At 32.3% G+C, this 22,437-nt stretch overlaps 1 protein-coding gene across 2 annotated transcripts; it reads left to right on the forward strand.

Moving 5' to 3' along the window:
* Nucleotides 1–2,965: 2,965 nt before the first annotated feature.
* On the forward strand, nucleotides 2,966–21,060 carry LOC139503754 (ras-related protein Rab-5B-like). 2 transcript variants are annotated; one of them, XR_011659185.1, is made up of 7 exons: nucleotides 2,966–3,121; nucleotides 10,909–11,126; nucleotides 12,024–12,175; nucleotides 13,959–14,081; nucleotides 14,993–15,086; nucleotides 16,782–20,022; nucleotides 20,199–21,060. XR_011659185.1 is itself a non-coding variant. In XM_071293608.1 (6 exons), the coding sequence occupies exons 2-6, from the start codon at nucleotides 10,964–10,966 to the stop codon at nucleotides 16,895–16,897; spliced, it is 648 nt and encodes a 215-aa protein (XP_071149709.1). In that variant the 5' UTR covers nucleotides 2,971–3,121; nucleotides 10,909–10,963; the 3' UTR covers nucleotides 16,898–21,060. The 2 variants fall into 2 exon arrangements, 1 of the variants encoding a protein (XP_071149709.1); XM_071293608.1 differs by having other exon boundaries at nucleotides 2,971–3,121; nucleotides 16,782–21,060.
* The last annotated feature ends 1,377 nt before the right edge of the window (nucleotides 21,061–22,437 follow it).

Consider the following 22,437-nt stretch of genomic DNA (forward strand, 5'->3'; position numbering starts at 1 on the left):
TTTTTAAAATTTGAATGATTAGATATATATGAAAAGAGTAGGGTAACAGAACTCCAGCGACATCCCCTATAAATTAAGGGGGTCTCATTGGAGGGAGGGTCTGATCCCAGATCCCGATTACTGTTTTGTCAGATTCCCGTCCCCGCTTACACTATGTACGTAAGCAATTCTCAGTATTTTGTAATTTCCCGAGTTCCGCGCGCGCGCCGCTAGACTTCATTTCCCGTTTTCGCGGCAAAATAATTTGACTTGCACGTACGCACGTGTCATGCTTAATACTAAAAATCGAATTTTCTTTATTTGTGACTCCAAAAGCAGCCTAATCAGTGGCGGATCCAGAACTTTTCCTAAGGGGGCCCGCTGACTGACCCACAAAAGGGGGGGGGGGTGCTCCAGTCAGCCTTCAATGATTCTCTATATAATCAACCATATTTTTCCCACGAAACCCCCTGGGGCCGCCTATGGCCTTGAGATTTTCATGTGGACCACCAATATCACTGCTCTTTGACTTTGATTGGGGGGGGGGGGGGGGTAGGAGGGGTCCTGATCCCGAAATCCCGGGCATAAAACCAAGTAATCTCGAAATCCCGGGCCTCAACTTACGTAATCCCGAAATCCGAAAAACAGAATTCCTGGATCCCAAAAAGGGTCAATCCCTAAATATCGTGCTTAAAAACACCCGATCCCGGAGTCCCGATAAAGGTCCTGCCCCCTCAACTTTGTACTTGTTCGGCTTTAATTATAAATATATGAGCGTCACTGATCACAGGCAATCGTCTCAGAAAAAAAATTCTATAAATTAAGGTATAAAGGGGGAAAATTGTGAGACAAGTGCCTATATCACTGAATGATGCGCGTCTGGCGTACTAAATTACAATCCTGGTACAGGGGCGATCCAGCCATTTTAAAAACAGGGGCCCGGGTTCCCAACCTAGAGTAAGTGGAAGGGGGGTTCCAACTATATGCTCCCATTGATCGTCTGATAAATAAATAAATAAATAATCTTTATTTCAAGAGGATGATCCCATTAGTTAAAACTAATCTTCCTGAGAGTCCTCAAAATATAATAATAACATATTTATAAGTACATAGAGTATTATAAAGTTATATTATACACAATATACAATTGTATTTAAATAATAATGAAAAAGCATATTAATTTGCACAATTGATGAAAAATTTGTAACATTTTGTTTTAAAAGATGCAAGTGTATTACTCATTTTTATTTCATTTGGTAAACTGTTCCATATTTGAGAACCTGAATATGTAAATGTTTTCTTTAAAAAATTTGTTTTTTGGTTTTGGAAGATTTAATAGTTTTTCATCAGCTGAACGTAAGTTATAATTTTGATTATCAGTAAAATGAAAATTTTCTTGTAAATAGTTAGGAACCATACACTAGTAATTTTGGGGCCCTTTATAGCTTGTTGTTCGGTGTGAGCCAAGGCACCGTGTTGAAGGCCGTACTTTAACCTATAATGGTTTACTTTTTAAATTGTTATTTGTATGGAGAGTTGTCTCATTGGCACTCACACCACATCTTCCTATATCCATTTAATGATTTAAATACAAGTATTGCCTTTTGGTATTGAATGTGTTTTTCCACATTTAACCAGCGTAAACTATTAAACAATAAACTGGATGATGTCATTATGTCAGCTTCTACTATAACCCTAGCAGATTTCTTTAATAACTTATTAAGTTTATTTATTCCACTTTCACAACAGCTTCCCCATATATTGCAACAATAATCAAATAATGGCAGAATATAAGCATTAAAATAGATAATACGTATATGCATAGGTAAATATTTTCTTATCTTTTGTAATAAATTGATTCTGTTTGATATAGTACATGACATTTTATCTATCTGCTGATTCCAATTTAGTTTTTTGTCAATATATAAACCAAGAAGTTTTTCACAATCTACATTTTCTATTTGCTCATTTGAAATATTGATATCTAAACTGTTTCCAGTTGAACAAAGTCTTTGTTTTGAACCAACAATCATTGATTTACACTTTTTGGCATTTAAAATTTCATACAATTTTGCGAACACCAGTTTTCAATTACATGAATATCATTTTGAAGGTTAGAAGTTAACTGAAGTAAATTATTACCTTTACAATGTAATGTAGAATCATCTGCATATAAATCTATTAATGAATGTTCTATATTAAGTGGTAAATCATTGATATATAAAATAAATAACAGAGGGCCCAGGATAGAACCTTGTGGTACCCCAGTTTTTATGCATTTAGTATTAGACATGACGCTATTGACCTTAACTTGTTGGCTTCGTTCAAACAAGTATGACTTAAACCAGTCTAGTGTACAATTTGAAACATTATAATATTCAAGTTTTTTCAATAAAATTATATGATTTAAAATCAGATCAAAAATTTCTTTAAATCTAAAAATATAACTCCGTTTATCTCTCCATTATCTATATTTGCCAACCATTCATCTACTAATTTAGTAAGTGCAGTAGTACACGAATGTTTAGGTATGAAACCTGACTGTGTAGTATTAAGAAGGTCATTACTATTTAAAAATATATATACAAACTATTAGCTATATGTCGTTCTATGATTTTTGAGAGACAAGGCAAAACTGCTATTGGTCTATAATTATCATGATCCCTCCGTGGAACGGCCAACGATGGCATCCTTGACACAAATGTTCTAAATTTAAAACACTCGGTAAACCTCGTAATGGAAACAAATAGCAGAAGAAAACACGATTTCCTGTATGATGTCATAAATGCGGGGTCTAAATTTGATAAATCATGGTGTCCGTCATATGATGATATCACTACGCAAAATGTAACTTTGATTACAGTGATTTCACAATGGTTATAAACAAAACTCGTATATAAAATAAACGATTAAAGTCTAGAAATCCAAAATAAAAATCGACTCCAACAATTTTACCTTGTTTTTTATTAATTTGAAAACGATTTCAGTTTATTCGGACCATTTTCCGGTAAGCAGTGATTTGGCTACATCTCAAAGGAGGGTGTATCTACGTAGAAAGGGGGCATTACGTGAATTAATTAGACATTTTCGCCATCTGTACATTGACAGTCAAAGCCCTTATAGCTGATTTATTTTATTTTTGGTAAGAAAATGTCAAAGATGGTCCAAAATTAGTCCACGAAGCCCACAAATCATGACATTTTTATAAGCTAAATCGATAAATGTCAATGCCAAAAATAACCCGTCTTCCGTGTTTACATTTTTTGATCATGTGTTTTAGCCTCCAAAATATATCAAACAAACAACCGAGATCGCGTGAAACGATAAATTATACATAGACTTGCCATTGAATGCGTTTAACACTTCTTGCTGGCACCATCAACAAGCAGTTTTTATGTTGTATCACAACTGTTATATGTCTAATGACAAAAAATATCTTTGCAGTGATCTGTCCAATTTTAAAGAACTATAATTTAAAGATAAAAAATAGTTGGTGATTATCTATCATAGCGTCACAATATTTCCGCTCCACATGTTTTGCTGGAATGTTGTCTGATGCCATGAGTACAGTAACCGAAGAGCTAGTCCCAGATTACTCTGACGTCCAACGGCTGATTTGCCAGACAAGCTGGGGCTGTGGGACATCAGAGCTCGTCCCATATCAAAAAGTGGATATTTGCCCACCCCAAAATAGAGGCGCTGCTCCGTCGCTTCTGGTGCCAACTGGCTGCCTTGGAATTATATAAATCGGGCATTAAGGCCACACCAAATTAATTTCTTGTTCTACAGATTTTTGGACTCCAAAATTTGGGGCGAGCGAGCGATTTGAAAATTTTAATAAACAAATATTTAATTTGAAATTTTTTGAGGCGAAGCTTGAAAAGTTAAGGCGAGCGATTATATTTTTTTTTTGTAAACATAAAATAGTAGGTTTTGATAATATTAAAACTTGATTTATAACTTGTACTTTGACATTTTTTAATTTCTGAAGTATTTTTTCCCTGTTCACCAAGAAATAATTAAATCTGGTCTATGTATGTGTGACTGACAATGATACAATTCTCCATCCAAGTCATAATCAGTTTGGGGGCAACCTCTTAATTTTATAAATATCCCTTTTACATGTTTTATGATGGATCATATAAGTTATAATATATTTGTTTGTACAAAAGGGCTCATATTTTCTCAAAGAACTATATATCTATCTATAGCTAGTATTAAATGGTCAAAACATGGCCAAGAATTTTGTAATATTCCTGGACTTTAACCATGTTAAATTAACACATTTACTTAAACAGTTTAATATTATTCAAAATAAGTAAACCCCTCTTTTAGAAAAAGTTGTTTAAAATATGATGTAACTCTCCCCTTTTTGAGTACAAAATTCCAAATTTTCAAAGTTTTTGTATAGAAGAACTATACAAATCCTTGGTATTTCTATTTTCTTTTCTACATCAGTAAAATGACCCCTTGTCTGAGGGAGGGTTGTTCTCAACCTGACAATAACAAACACAGGTCAAAGTACGGCCTTTTACACAGGGCTTTGATACAGACCAAACAGCAAGCTATAAAGGATCCCAAAATTATTAGCGTACACAATTCGAACAGGAAAACCAACAATCTAATTTATATATTCAACGGGAAAATATCAATGAACAACATCAACAAACGATAATAACTGCTGAACGACAGGCCCCTGAATCAATCAGGACAGGTACATAAACATGCAGCGGCTATAGATAGTTTTGTTTTGCCAGCATACAATATAATTGCAGTTGAAGGCAAATCCTTCAGAAGTTCTTTGTACTTTATTCTAACAACGGAACATTTTGGATAGGGAATATAAGTAAGGGGAAAGAAACCAATGTTGATATCTTTTTATAATATTTTCAAAAAAACGGTGCGGGAAATAGACATGTTTACATATCCGGATGCGGGAAGCGGGAATATAAAAAAAATAAAAAAAATCTGTTTTGAAAATAATAGGTGCGGGCGGGTCCGTCGAACAAGGAATCAAATTGGTGTGGCCTAATCTGTTCATTTTTAACCGGATTTTTGTGTCAAAAATGTCGGTTATTGATTTGGGGATGTACGGCGGGCGGGCGAGCGGCAACCAAATGTTTTCCTTGCATATACTCATGAAGCGTTCAACCAAACCTTTTAAAATTTTAATATGTTGTTACTGACAACAAAATGGAGGTCAAGTTTAATAATGACGATTTTGAATTTTACCGTTCAGGAGTTACGGTTCTTGAAAGTTTAAAAAATGTTGTGTCCGTGCATTTACTCATGAACCGTTCAACCAAACCTTTTAAAATTTTAATGTGTTGTTACTGACAACATAAAGGAGGTCAAGTTCAATAATGACAATTTTTACTTTTACTGTTCAGGAGTTACGTTACGGTTCTTGAAAGTTTAAAAAATGTTGTGTCCGTGCATTTACTCATGAACCAGTCAACCAAACCTTTTAAAATTTTAATATGTTGTTACTGACAACAAAATGGAGGTCAAGTTCAATAATGACGATTTTGACTTTTACCATTCAGGAGTTACAGTTATTGAAAGTTTAAAAAATGTTGTGTCCATGCATTTACTCATGAACCGTTCAACCAAACCTTTTAAAATTTCCCATTAGGAGTTTTGGTCCTTGTAATATTGATAAATGCCAGAACACAAATAAATGTTAAAGAAACCGGTTTACTGTCATTTTGACAGCTCTTGTTCATTTATCTCTTCGTTTATGTAAGTTTCACCTACCTGCCAATCTATATTTTCTCATATTTAGACAGATTTCACAGTGAACAGTCAGAGCTCAGACATAAATAAGTCTGAATCTGCTTTTGACTTATAGATGTCTAAATTTGTAAGTTTTAAGATTTGTCTCCCTTTAATGCAAGACAAAATACGACTTAAATAAGTCAAATATTGTTAAGCAAGAAATGATTGACCAGAATCAAAAAGTTGCAAATATCAACTCCTACAAGTCGATAAGTTACCAAAATTGGTCAACTTCAAGACCCACGCATACTTATAAAAAGGTCATGCATCTAAATCAAATAATGACAACATTGAAAGCCAATGCCTTGTCTTCTAAAGAAAAATATGAATGAGAGTCTGAAAAATCAGGGATCATGTTAATTAACCTTACAATGCAACCACCTGGATCCACACTTAATGAGGTAAAACATCTGTGTTTAGTAAGGATGTTCAATTAGATAATTAAATATAAATAGATCAAGTCCTTGTGAACTCTCAGACAGGTTTTTACTGTCAAAGGTGGTGTAGTTTGGCCACCAAGTCAAGTTAAGTTTTTTCATCAACATAAATAGACCTAAACAAGTCTGTCATTTTGTGACTTAGATAAGTCTAAAATTGAAAACACATTTTTATAAAGAATACATGTTTTGACTTCTTTAAGTCAAAAACAGAAATAGACTTGTTTATGTCTGAGCTCTGACTGGTGAAAAGTAAAATCACAAAAATACTGAACTTCGAGGAAGATCAATTGGGAAAGTCCATAATCACATGGCAAAATCAAATAACAAAACGCATCAAAAACGAATGGACAAAAACTGTCATATTCCTGACTTGGTACAGGCATTTTCAAATGTAGAAAATGGTGGATTAAACCTGGTTCTATAGCGCTAACCCTCTCACTTTAATGACAGTCTCATCAATTTCCGATATTTTTACATTGATGCGTTAAATAAACAGACACAATGAATATAATAGTCAAAATATGGGTACATCAGTCATCATCGTTTAACAATTTTAAAAGGAACAATTTAACAGAACACAAAAACATCTATCTACGAACACAGTTATTGATTTGAGTGTCTGACGTCAGAAAATTTTATACGTCACATAAATTTGTCGTTCAATGTGCGTACAAACAATTTTAAAAATTTTCATGGGAATGTTAGCATACAGGGTTAAAAAATCAAAAGTATGTAAGAATAAATTTAAGAAATAGACCGAGATTTAAACTAGTCCAAAAGTTATATATAGAATTTATAAGAATCCAAAAATAGTTAATTCCACTACGCGATTGAATGATTTTGACGTTTGTGGTTCAACGTATATTGTAATTCATAATAGAAATATATCATAATGACATATAATAGAACAATATCATACTGACAGGATCTTTTAAAGTACAGAGTCACGTTATAAGAACGAAGAAATACAAAAAGTCGCAAATACAAAACAAACCACAAAAAAATGAAAGCCAATACAAACACATTGACGAGATGTATAAGTACCGAGCCACGTGAAACGGATATCACATGAAACCATTCAACAGTAAAAGTAATATTAATAATAGAACAAAGACAAATGAAAGAACTATAAAACACGTTGTTAAGATGATAAACAACATCAGTACGAAGAATCTATACATCAAGACCATCGTGTATTATTTGAGAAGTTGATACGGAATATTTACATGTATCAACAAGGTCTTGGTACCTTCCGATGAACTTTTTTAGAAAAAGAACGAGACGTTCTTTGACATACCCCTGTTTCATCAACTTTCTACTCAGACACTGATGACATATTACAAAGTCTGAGTAGGAGCTGCAAGCTCTTGAATATCGAATAAGTTGGGAAATATATATCCCATATGCAGGTGAAGTTGGTATATTGCTACTAAGGTGGGGGAAATTTATGATTTCAAAATTAAAATCGTCTCGTTTGTCATAGATTCTGGTACTGAGATGACTGTGTAAGTCAAATTCGAGACATTTGATTCAGACATTTTTCTTTTATTTTCAAATGGACTTCATTCAAGTTATGTGGGATTTTGCGACCTCGAGACTCAAATATGCAAAATAATAATTCTTTTATCACCTCCTTTATTCAATTCAATTCAATATTTTATTGGAAAGAGCACAATAGAGGCTTGATCCAAATACATAAATTATAATATATTAAAACAACATATAAATGAAATAAAGATGCATGTAACAACAAGTCATAAGACAATTCTATGTATGTCATTACATTATAAACTGATATTGATACCATAAACTTATACATCAGTATTATTCTAGATTTTCATAAATTTACTTAAAACCTTTATGGGAGATCGATATTTAACATATAGTAACCAACCACGATTTTCACCTCCTTTACAGGAGACTGGTATTAAGCATTTAGTGCCAACCATGTTAACAATTGGAAGCTCTCGGACATTAAGATTACTTGCATTGTAAATGAACGAGGTGTTAGAATATGGTCATTTGCATAAATCATCACTTGTTTTCTCGTGGTCACATGATAATCTTTGAAAAGGTCACATGATAATCTTTGAAAAGGTCACATGATAATCTTTGAAAATGAAAGTCAAAATGCAGAAATCGATGGGTCTCTGTGAAAACTGTTAAAATAAGGGAAAATAAAGGTTGGCAGGTACATGTAGGTGAAACTTACATAAATGAAGAGATAAATGAAAAATGAACAGATTAATGCCCGATATTTATTATTCCAAGGCCGCCAGTCGGCACCAGAAGCAGGGTTGGCAAAAACCCGGGTTTTATGAGTATTGCCCAGCCCAGTGGGAAATACTGGGAAAACCCGGGTTTTACTGGGTTTTTGTGGGTAATACTGGGCAATATCGGGTAATATAAAATACTGGTCTGAATTTTATAGAGGATTCAGTGATCAAACACAAATTTTATACATTTAAGATATATATATAACCTTTTTTGTTTGTCTGTATTGGTAAAAACTGTAAATCATAAAGCAAAAAACTTTTTTTTAAATAAATATAACTCCTATTAAGAATTAACAATTACATGTAAGAAAAAGTACATTTAAATAATGTATATGTACTGTCACTAATTAGTAAGTAATTATTCAGATTAGAATGCAGATTTGTTTATGTAACAATAATCAGCCCTTTCAATTCTATAAGTATTAATAGCATGACCCCTTAGGGTGTTTATTTAGCAATATCACAAAGGTATGAATGTAAAACATTTGAAATTAACAATTCACTTAAACATTGCAATAATTTTTTTTTCAAAGTATGGATTATTGAAACAATGCTTGGTAATTAACAAGGTTTCCTTAAATGTGCAAATCTTGTATTCTGTCTACATAGAAGGGAATGAAATTGAATTTTTCATTCTTTTAGAAATGACTGTCAATGGTTATCAGTATAAAAAGTATATATTTAGCTGTTATACTATAAAATTACACCAAGACTTTACTATTTTATGTTAAAATAAGCTTAAAAAATCATATTGCCCAGTAATGCCCAGTATTCCCCATTTCTGGGAGTATTGCCCAGCCCGGGAAAACCCCGGTTTTCCCACCCAGGAATTCCTGGGCGGGTAATACTTTGCCAACCCTGACCAGAAGTGACGAAGCAGCACATCTATTTTGGGTGGGCAAATATCCACTTTTTGATATGGGAGGAGCTCTGACGTCCCATGGCCCCAGCTTGTCTTGCAAAACAGCCAAAGTAATCTTGGACTATGGGAGAGCATGATTCTACATACAAAATCATCTTTGTCTCAAACATACCTTTGTGTTACAAGGCAGTGCATTAAGTAACTGCTGACTAAGTATCTACCACATTTGTTAAGAGATGCAATCCTGTCACACATGAAAGACATGATGGGCATGAGTAAACTTTAATAGGCCGTTTCAGAATCTAAAGCACTATGGGTAATTTCATTGTTCGTACCCCAAAATGAAAATAACGTCACGTCATTGGCTGCATTTTAATTGTTTGGGACGTTTTAAACCAATCACCACGCTTTGGTGTACACTTTTGAAAATATTACCCAGAATGCATTAGATTCTGAAACGGCGAATTATTTACAATGTTTTACTGATGTTGTCAATGTTTCATGCCTTTCTCCGCGTTCCCCTTAAATTTTCAAAATTTAATATGCAATAGTGACTATATCATTATAAAGTTGGGATTCACATGATCATGATGATCTACGCAGGCTGTTATTCTCATCATTCACAATAGGTGATGATCGCTTTGCATGGCAATCAATATCATCCATAATCAGCCAAACCTTTTTTGTAAGTCCACACGTCATTGTTATTCCTTCTCTTCCTTTGAAGTGCTTACTGATTTGTGTAAATTATTTAGCAACAAGTAGATTTAACCGTGTATAAAATAAAGAGATGTGGTAGGATTGCTATTTTAACATGTTTAAAGGCAATACTCTACTAAAGACCAAAAGTCATACATGTAAATGTGAGCAACTATAGGTCTCATTATCATAATGGTATGCCTTTCAACATGAAAAAGAAAATATCATACTGGCACTGCATAGCAAGCTGCATAATAAAAAGTTCAAACATGTCAAAATAGTAAACAATACAAATCCCTGACCTTGGCCAGAGGTGAAACAGTACAACACCATGAACACGAGAGCAAATTGCGCACTATGCGAAAAACAAATGCGAAAATTAGCAATAAATGGAAACCACTCAATTACTATGTAACTTGGGATTGTGATGTTACATATTCCCCAAAACATATATATGATATAAGCAAACTACTTAAGAGATAACTGTATTGTATTTTAAGCTCCGACGGCATCAATTGGGGATTTGATGGTCGCAAATTAAGTTTACTGGCGACGCTCCCCAATTGATGCCGTCGGAGCTTAGAATACAATATTGTTATCTCCATTCTAATGAAACTGACAGAAAACAATGTTAAAACATGTATAAATTAAAATCTGTCATATGCCGTCTGCGCTTGCGCATACGTCCCATAGCATCAATTGTCAAAGAAAAGTGACATTATCCAATCAAAATGAACATTACAAACGTTGTTGCATTAGAATTAGAATTAGAAATATTCATCAATAAAAGTTTGTTCCAACAACAATAAGTTAATGTAAATGCTGAATATTTGATGGACTTTATATATAATTAACAGTCGTTTTATCATTTTAGTTAGATAGGCGTTACATACAACGATTACAAGACATACTGAGGGAACAGCCATAGGATGGCAAACCGTCCTGGTGCCCAAAGACCAAATGGGCAAGCACAAGGCAAAATATGTCAGTTTAAACTAGTACTTCTAGGAGAATCTGCTGTAGGCAAGTCTAGCTTGGTTCTACGATTTGTAAAAGGACAATTTCATGAATACCAGGAGAGTACAATTGGAGGTGAGTGTTTGTTTATTATAGCTTTCTGTTTAAATTAAACCCTGGGGAAATTTTATAAGAACAATGAAGAATGCAAGGTAAAATTTAATTAAATGTATATAGTTCTTATTATAAACAGATCAAAATAGATATAAGAAGATGTTGTATGAGTGCAAATGAGACAACTCTATTCAAGTATTTAAAAAAGAAGATGTGGTATGATTGCCGATGAGACAACTATCCACAAAAGACCAAAAAGACACAGACATTAACAACTATAGGTCTACGAACGGCCTTCAACAATGAGTAAAGCCCATACCGCATAGTCAGCAATTTGTAATTTGTAAAAAAGTTCGCTCCTAATGTTTTTGAATTTTTGCAAGATGTTCGGAGTCCTCTGGTTTTATCCATGTAGTACCATTCAAAATTGGAGGTAAGCCTTTGTATATTATAGCTTTCTGTCTAAATTAAACCCCAGAAATAAGAATGGGACGTAGAATTTATATACTATCTAATAAAATTGAGACATGGGGAATATGTCAAAGAGACAAGAACCCGACCATAAAGCAGACAACAATAGAAGGTCACCAATAGGTCTTCAATGCAGCAAGAAACTCCCGTACCCAGAGGCGTCCTTCAGCTGGCCCCTAAACAAATATCTATACTAGTAAACTGATAATGTACATCATACTTAACTCCGAATTATACACAATAATAGTACAGTAAACACACATACTTTTTTATGGCCTTATACATGTTATATAAAATTGAAGTTCAAATTTATTACATAATATTCTATCACCATATGTTGAACTCAATTTTGTGACAACGACAGATAATTATCAGTTCTAATAAAACCTACATGTGTGACTTCTTGGATTTTAACTTTATATTTTATTATTTTTGGTTTTTTTTCAGCTGCATTTTTAACACAGACAGTCTGTTTAGATGACACAACAGTAAAGTTCGAAATCTGGGACACAGCTGGACAAGAAAGATACCACAGTTTAGCACCAATGTACTACAGAGGCGCACAGGCCGCCATTGTTGTTTATGACATCACTAATCAAGTACATAATGTTAACTTTAAATACCGTATAGAAGGTTATTTTCGCGGGGTGTAAATTTCGCTTATTTTCTCAGATAAAACAAAATCATCAAAAAAATTCTGCCAATTTAAAAGTGCACATGCAAAGTTATTGATAAAAGTTTTGAATCTGCCAAAATATTAAACACAAAAATATTTCTTATACCTTATTCGATGAAAATCACAAAATTTTACACCAGGGAAAATAACCCGCTATACGGTAACTTTAAACTGGTTCCAAACACTTCTCAAGTTCAACAAGTAGTTATAAAAAGACATTTGCATTTTGTGTGACATCTGTTCTTTACTATTCTTTCAAAAAGGTCATAAAGGCAGATTCAGTATGCATGACCTTATAAAAGTGTTGACTGATGGATATTAAATATTACACATGTACAATGGTAAGGATATGAATGGTTATTTAGGCTCAGGGTTTTCATGAAGGCGAGTCCAGGTGTGAGGGCCCTCATGGGGTTTTTGATTATGTGATTACTTGGCCGTTTTTTTAATGATTATTTGATTATTAAGCCAAATATTTCATGATTATTTGATTACCTAGGACTGTATTTTTAGTTTATGATTATTTGATTACTAAAGATAAGCAAATATTTAATGATTATGTGATTATATTGGCAAAAAAATGGTGATTATGTGATTACTAGGACCCCCCCATGAGGGGCCTCAGGTGTCAATAGAAAATCAATGCTACTTTTCAGGAGTTAATTGTAAAAATTCTTTCTGCCTGTCAGTTCATAATTTTTGTAGGATTTTTGAAGTATTTATGTCAAAAGTTTATATCAGTAATGTCAAGACTCAGACTGATAAATAATTGTTAGAGAAAATATTCCCTTTGAAATATTATTTATCTTGAAAGCATTGTAAGCACGGTCATGACTACATTATTTGTTCGAATTTTATGTTTATTTCAAAAATAAGATCAAGGTCTTGTACAAATTTCTAAATCTTTTATCATGTTTATTGACATATTGAGTATGTGTGAATTTATAGTATATGAAAAAGTAAATAAAATGTAGAAAATGGTGGATTAAACCTAGTTTTATAGCTAACTAGCTCACTTGTATGACAGTTGCATAAAACTCCATTATATTGACAACAATGTGTGAACAAAACAATACAGACATATTAGATATAAATGACAAAAATAGGGGTACAACAGTCACAATTGTGTTATAAACTTGATCACATATAAACAAAGCACATAAACAAAAATGAATAACAAGAATACAAAAATTTACCATAACACAATGACTGGATGTATAAGTACCAAGCCACCTCAAATGTATATCACCAAAATTAGAATTAACAGTATAAAAGTAATTTTCTAAAAGAAAAATAAAAGAATACTACAGTGCAACCTTTGTAATCTGACACACACTGGGGGACCAGAAATAAATGTTGGATTAAGCAGGGTGTAGGTATACTCTGCAAGGATAGGCACATTTTGGGACCATGAAAATGTGTTGGTTAAAGCAGGATGTTGAAATACTCAGGTGTCGAATCAGGCAGGTTACACTGTTTAAGAGGTTATTAAGATGAAAAACAACGTCTGTACTTAGCATGTATACTTTAAGACCATCATGCTATATCAGTGAAGATTATACAGAATATATATTAACACAGTCTTGGTACCTTTAAATTAACATTTTTCATAACTGGTTGATAATGTAATAGACATTTAGTTATACAAACCTTTAGATGCTCTACTGTTCTGGATTACAATAATTGTGTATGTTTTATCTTTCCAGGACACATTTGGACGGGCCAAGACATGGGTGAAAGAGTTACAGAGACAAGCTAGTCCCAATATTGTTATTGCTTTAGCAGGGAACAAGTCAGATCTGGCCAACAAAAGAATGGTAGAATTTGATGTGAGTACTCTCTTCTAATTCCACTGAAATAATTATCATATATTTGTAGTTTGTATAGAAGATTTATTAATCAAAATGCAATAATCATCATGATCATTGAGAATTTGAGGGCAGGTCAGCACAGAACAAAAAAAAAAGTCATACAACAATGGGTAACATATAGTGGGTTATTTTCGCCGATAGAAAAAATTGACAAAATAAATTTCTCCAATTTTAAAGTGTACATGCAATGATATTGTTAAAAAATTTAAATCTGCCAAAATGATAACCGCCAAAATATTTGGTATACCTTATTCAATGAAAATCTCGAAATTTTACACCTGCGTAAATTATCCGCTATATATAGATACTTTATGTCAAGATGTTTCAAAATAAATAAGAATGTCTAGAAAAAGATATTTATAGTGATTTTCTTTTTCATTTCCATATGTCCTTGGTCAATGTAATAAAAAGAATATCTAATCTTGCATGTCCAATAAATAAAGATATTGAGAAATATTCAATTCATAACTGATCAACATTGATATGTGCATTCATGATGGGACAGCAATCCAACAACAAAAACTCCCAAATGGCATATAGATGTAAAAAAGTCTTCAACGAAAGATAAGTGTCTTTATATACTGTCAAGCTTTTTATTGTGGCAGTTAAAATCTTTATCAAGTATGAGTTGTGCGAGGCAAAGATTTTCTTATATATTCCAATATGGGCCCTTTGTAGCTTGCTGTTCGGTGCGAGACAAATCTCTGTATTGAAAAACCGTACTTTGACATACAATTCTTTACTTTTATTAATTGTGACTTGGATGGAGAGTTGTCTCATTGGCACTCATACCACATCTTCTTATATCTATATACATGATATATGTAAAAGAATTGTTATTTATGTTTATTTTTTATATTTTTTTTTAGGAAGCACAAGCGTATGCTGAAGAAAACAGTTTATTATTTATGGAAACATCAGCTAAGACAGCCATGAATGTAAATGATATATTTTTGGCAATAGGTAAGAAAGAACTGTAGGGTTTATGAATAGCTTATACACAGTAAATCTAATTACCTGTTATCTCAGACACTGTGAAGTGTTCTGTTCTAAAATAATCTTTTTATGGAAGTAATAAAATAATAAATAAAAGCAGTTTGTACGAACAATTTAAATGTATGAATGTGCGTTTGTGAGATAAACAACCTGTTAACTATAATTTATTTGTATGATATCTTGAAAACCATAAAAAAAAACTTACCGTCATTAGAATAATTATTTAATCCGTGTATAAACTGGAATCCGAAAACATTTCAATCATTTTATTTATATTACAAATAATATATAACAAGTGTCTAACTCATTAAAAATTCGTATTCGTTTGTTTAAATATGTTAACTCGTAAGAACCATGATATATATAGTACTCATCTCAGACAAGTCTGATTCGTCTTACGTTTGGTAGGTTGATGCTCCGTTTGGTCAAACCAAAGTCATCAAAATTAGTATTTGTTGCTATTCAAACTACAACACTGAATTAAGGAGTAAAAAACTAAGTCTGATTGGTTATAACCAGACTGGCTTGGTGTCTCCTGTCATACAAGTGTCTCCTTTCATAAAATGACCTTGTGAGCTAGCGTGTTGTCAATCTTGTCGGTGATTTGATGAACTACCATACAGGTTACCATGGTTACTGTGGATCTACTGTGGATTCATTATTATTCTTTGTATTCCAATTTTCACGGATTTTGCGGGAACAGGGAACCACAAATTTAATACTACAAGGAAATACAAATTTTCTATTTAAGAATTGAATGCTTCTTTTTGTAACTTTATTGGGGTGTAAAAGCGTTGACCGAAGTACATTTTGTAGGAAGCGCTTCATTCTAAAAATGTGCGCACGGTCAACGCTTTTACAACCCTTTGAAGTTACAAAAAGAAGCATTCAATACTTTTTTTTTTAGCTATGATCATGAAAAATGAATTTTATAAAAAAAATTATTTGATTCACCTGTGCACTTTATTGTGGGGTCACGTGTTATCATGGATGATAAGTTTTATTGAGTAATGCAATTGCTTAAGGAATAACATGTGATGTGCAGTTAGCCAATCAGAATAAAGTATTATAATGAAACACACATCTATGTAATTATATGAATATATGCATACTTTGCAAAAGCCACTAAATCAAATGTCCACCTAACCCTCTTACTATTGGAGGGACATGTGCCCACACCGACTGTCGAAGGGACACATATATCAATGTTTAAATTTATGCAAGATTCTCATCACTGCTGTACCTCTTTCAAATAAAAGACCGAAAATTAAAAAGTGAAATATATTTCTACAATGGCTCCCAAATGTAACGGTCATTAGGACATGAAGTCATATATCGAATGACGTCATTGTTGTGCATGTCACTTCACAAACGTCAAGCAGTCGTATTTTCTGGCATATGAAATGCAACCTTGAAAAACAACTGGCAGCAAGAGGGTTAATTGCAATTTACTTAGTTTTCATGTATTAGTTTGTGATTAGAACCATAGTGGTGGGTCAATTTTTCAACAGTTTATGAGAGCAGCTGACCTTTTGAACTTTCAAGGATTTTTTACTAAGCATATTTTTATTGAGCAATTATTATGTCGATAACAAAGTTGATTTTAATTTCTGTTTAACATTAAAGAAAAATATTTAAAAGACAATCTTATTTTTATTGTAGCAAAGAAATTACCTAAAAATGAGTCTGGTGGAGCAGGTCAACAGCGAGTTGGTGGAAATATAAACTTAAATGGAACACATGATCGGTCAGAAGAAGGCGGCGGATGCTGCAAGTAACAAGAACAATGATTGGTTGTTTTTAGAAAATGTGATTCGTACATGTTAAAGTTCACTCATTTTTATTTTTCGAGCATAGACCTTAATGTGGACACCAAAATGGAGTGGGCAAGGCTAGACATTTTAGGAATTACTGGATCATTCTAGAACCATCTGGATTATACTGGTTTTATCTGGATCTTGAGTGAATTTCCTATCTGGGAATAATTCATTTATTTATATGTTACATTTTATATCTGTATACATTTTAAAGGTTCATTGTTTTTGTTTAAACACTATCTAAAAGATTAGTGGCAAGATGTTTTGCTATCCCATGATTCAAATCTGTATGTGTTCTGCATTCAACCTCAGAAATTATCTCTGTATGTATGTTATTTGTATAAACAGAACAAAAACGGTTCCAAGTGACCATCATAAATTATTTCTTTTGATTTGTTAAAATTACATGGTGAATTCATCGTCTTGCATTTGACGTTTCACAGTAGACTATGAAGATCCAGATTACATTGGACATGTCACCAAAAATTATGAAGTTCAAGATTGTATTGGACATGTATTGAAAAATTATTGTGTTCAAGATTATTTTCGACATGTCACCAAAAATTATCAAGATCAAGATTATATTGGACATGTCATGAAAAATTATCAAGATCAAGATTATATTGGACATGTCATGAAAAATTATTAAGATCAAGATTATATTGGATGTGTCAATGTTTTATATTAAGATCAAGATTATATTGCTACAGATTACATGCATTTACTGAAACAATACATTTTATAGAAAATGGTCTATGTGACCGAGCAGAAATGTTAGAATCTGATATAGATTGATCTTGGTCCAATTTACACAGGTGGTAAAGAAAAGTTTCTACCTATAATACATTCACATTAAGTGTTTAATGACCAGACAATAAATGCTTCAAAAATAATTTAAACTTGATTCATAAAGTTGAAATAAATATTGATTCTCTCATATGTTAAATATTATCCATTAATTCCTGTACGTTAGCAAATTGAAATTATAAATTGCTGTTTCAATTCATAATTTCTAACCTGTTACACTGACTCACAAAATTTAAAGACAAAATGACACCATAACATACAAACTAAATATTTTCAGTCTTTGATACATGTAAGAGTAGAAATTAAACCACAGACAAACACATACTTTTTTTTATTTTTAAGAAAAAACATTTACTTGAATAAAAACACATAAGATGCCAAAATCCCCCCCCCCCCCCCCTTTTTTCTCCTTTTCTTAACATAAACTTTTAGCTTAAGTCAATGTCATGAATTGTTATTAAAAATTCAAATTAATTATGGACTTATTGGTCTTGGGAATATTTGATAGGGCAGTAATAATATCCTGTAATTTTATGCAAATAAAAGAGGGATGTGGGCTAATTTAGTTTAGCCAACATCAAATACACTCCAAAGTGCAAAAAGGTGATAGAGCATTTTAATTTAGTATTTATAAAAGCCACTGGTTATTGATTGCATTTTATTTCTGAAGAAAATCACATAAATTTCTATTGTTATTTGCTTTTATTTTAATTTACCTTACACACTTAAATTTGAAAATATCCTATGTAGATCTTTTCTTCTATAAACATGTTAAATGACTGTTTACAATATTTGTAAAACGTTTAGAGTATTGTTAGTGGTCCTTTTTAACTTTTTTTTGTTTAGAGGGCAAATGGAAAGAATATACATAACTGATGCACTATTTTTTTTTTTAAATCAATACACAAATTATGTGTATTATACTCCAGAAAAATGTCATAAATGCAGAATGCTTCACAAAATAACCATATTTATAGTAAGAAAAAATGTACTAATAAAAATTCCTGTCTGATTTTGTTGAAAATGAAAACAATTTATTAATGTAAACATGTAAAAATAAATTGTGTATGACACGTGTACATAATCTTTAACTTTTTGTACAGTAAGAGTTGTGTCCCTTAGTAAAACACACAGCAAACCAATCGGGATCATTCAAGTGCTTGAAGGGTGTTATTGTTTTCTTGTCCAGTTTTCCAATAGCAACAGATCTTGAATAAAATTTGATTTCATCATTAAAAGCAATATAAATTCTTATTGTAGGAAAACAAGAATCACCTTGTTAAATTATAATTATCAATCCTTTTTTGCACTTTGTAAATCTTTGTCTTTACCACAACTAAAGCATTTGGATGATCAAGACTACATAAATGGGAGGTAACTTGTCATAATAAAAAAAAGACAACTCCTCTGCTGTACAAATGAAGAGAAAACTTTTAGAATTAATATATTATTGTTTTTGTCCATTTTGAACAAAGTGTAAATGATAAGAAATGGTTGCTTGGATGACATGTGTTTAGTGAGAAATAAAAAAGTTTTTTTTAGTGATTAATGCAAGATTGATCTTACAGCTTATAGATGATTTTCACTGATTTTAAATAGAACCAGAAAAAAAGTAAATATCCGTTTTTCAAATTCTCAGATGTGCTTTCCCTCCTTTTGTTTTATAAATTTAAAGTGAGATAATATTTTATGTTATTAATATCAAATTTCATACTTAATAGGAAGTGGTCATTAATATAGTCTGATAGTATACATGGTAAATGAGGTTAAAAAATTATCTACATTTGTTGTATACATTAATGATGATTTAATTTCATATACCGTTTGATATTTTCATCTTGCATTAAGAACATGAAACTCTTTTTGTTTGTTTGTTGTCAATTATGTAAACAAAAGTTGTGGTAGGATGTTTTCTACGAGTGTTTTTTTTTCTATGGAAATCATACATATAAAAATTATCTTTTCATTCTAATAAATAAATACTGTCTAATTAATTCAGTTTTAAAAGTAAAGCATCATGGGTAATTTTATTGTTTGTACCCCAAAATGAAAATAACGTTATGTCATTGGTTGAATTTCGTTGTTTAGAACGTTTTAAACCAATCACAAGGCTTTGGTTTACTCTTTTGAAAATATGACCCAGAATGCATTAGATTCTGAAACGGCCAATTCAGTTAAGTAATCAATTTTACATGAATCCTTTGATTGGTAATTAAAATATACACACATTAATTAATGAATTAATGAATATGCCCTCGCTGTAACTGAGGGGGCATTAAGTTTTACCCTTCAATAATTATTTTTTCAACCTTCTCCAGAGGCTTACAGAGCAATTGAGAAGAAAAATCTTATGGAACCTTGTTCTTTTCATGTAGAAGGGACAATCTGAGAATGGCATTTGCAGAAGATGAATTAAAACCTTTTAGAGCTAATTGCCTAATGCATGTAGATAAAGAATTTGGTTGGCTTGCTGTTTTGTTTGTATAAGCGTTTAGTTTGATTATTTGATAATTTCAAATCAAATCCAAATAAGATATATAAAGGTTTAACTTCATCTAGTTATATTTTTTGCAGATGCCAATCTTAGTTACAATGTTTACACAAACCTTTATACAAACTAAGCAAGCAAGATCAACATAAGTCTTAATCTTCATACAGTAGGTAATTAGCTCTAACAGCATTTTATTTTGAATAATTGTAATGTTAGTTGATATATTGTGCATGCCAAGATTTGCAAAAATAAGCCATGTAAAAAATGATGTAAATTTTCTTTGAGTACCCTCAGGAGTTTGTTGGTAAATAACAAATAATTTTGCATGTGAACAAAATCTATAAAATATGAATTAATTAGGTATTTATAAGTTATATGATACAGGTAACATACACTATGACTGAGGTGGATCATGTCATTTTCACCTGGCCAAGGTGGGCAGTCCACATTTGACAGGTCAATTTATTCATAGATTTCTGAAAAAAATATTTGATTCAAAACACAATTTTTCTTTATTTTTTATTAGTATACTTAGAGTCAATTGTATACTTAGAGTCAATTCCTGTGATTAAAACAAAATGATAATATTTCAAATCCTTAGAAAAGGCACAAGGGTCAAGAGACATTTTTGATGATTCCCCTCTCTGTGTTTACTCCACTGTGTTAGGTAGAAAGAACATGATCCACTTGGGTTGTAGTGTATATGATTTCCATTAGAAGAGAATCGAGATAACAGATTTACCACAATGAATTAATTGCAATTTTTTTTCTGTACAATTTCAACAATTGTGATATATGCCTGTGTAATAAAGAGACTATAGAAACATTATTAGTTTGTCTTTAAAGATCAGTCAGTGGCAGAACCAGGGGGGTTCTGGACCCCCCCTTTTGTGGATGATCAATGCATTTGAATGGGAGCATATAGTTGGCACGCAAGAGTACAAAGTACTTATGTTGCCATAGAAAAGAAAATCTTGGTGAACTTGTGTAATTCATTCATACAATTGAGAATGGAAATAGGGAAAGTGTTAAAGAGACTTCAACCTTTCCATAGAGTAGAAAACAACCTAAAGCCACCAATGTGTCTTTAACACAACCAGAAAATCCAGCACCCTGAGGCAGGCTTCTGCTAGCCAGTAAACAAAAATTGGTACTAGTTCAGTGTAAATATATGTCACACTAAACTCAGAAACATACAAAGGACTCAATTTAAAAAAAAAAAAAGATACAAGATTATGAACAAAGGCTTCTGACTGGGAAAGGTGTCAAACATGTATAATGAGATCTCAACCTTCCAATATGCTGCTACACAATGTAGCATAAACAAGCTAATTCAAAGAATTTTGTCTGATTTCAGAAAATTGTTTTGATTTTTGTAGAGCCTTCGATTTTAGTCGAAAAGCGAGACATAGCGATCCCACATTCCGTCGGCGGAGGCGGCAGCGTCCACAAATATTCACTCTGTGGTTAAAGTTTTTTCAATTTTAATAACTTTCTTAAAATATCCTGGATTTCTACCAAACTTGGACAGCTGCTTGTTTATGTTCATAATATAGTATCCAGGAGTAAATTTTGTAAAAATAAAATTCTATTTTTGGAAAATTACGCTTCGGCGGCATTGTTCCGATACCATTGACCAGAACAACAGGAAGTCGATTATTGCCTCCGCCTACCGCACTCGGTTTCATATTTACTATTTTACAAACTAAGTGATATCTGCTTGTATTCCGCTACACTCGAACAAAGTGTTGTAGTCGGAAGGGAACCAGTTTACATACTTTATTTTATTTACAACAAAAATGTTGACCTGTCCATAGAAAGACTTGTATAGTCCATGGTTTTATTCTCCAAAATTGGACCTTCCAGAGGGGGTGCGGACTATAGAGAACAATAAGCAAGAAATAAGAGAACAAGTTCAATTTCGCGGCGAAGTGGTTGTTTACGTTCCGGCATCATTGATATTGTAGAGGGCGCTCTCATCATTTTTCAAACTAATAATTTTAACTCATCCATATTTATAAGTTATTTCTATTTAATATCAAATTAAAACTGATTAATATAAAAACTAAACCTTTCATTACAAAGGAGTAAGTTCGGTAAGGGCCATATTTGGCCCCAATTATAAAGTTCATAGTTACAAGACAATAAATGCTTTAAGTTGCCTTAAAGACATGTGAGAAAGTTAAACAAGACTGTTTTTGTC

This window comes from Mytilus edulis, chromosome 14 (genome assembly GCF_963676685.1).
Source record: "Mytilus edulis chromosome 14, xbMytEdul2.2, whole genome shotgun sequence".
NCBI classification, from domain to species: Eukaryota; Metazoa; Mollusca; class Bivalvia; order Mytilida; family Mytilidae; genus Mytilus; species Mytilus edulis.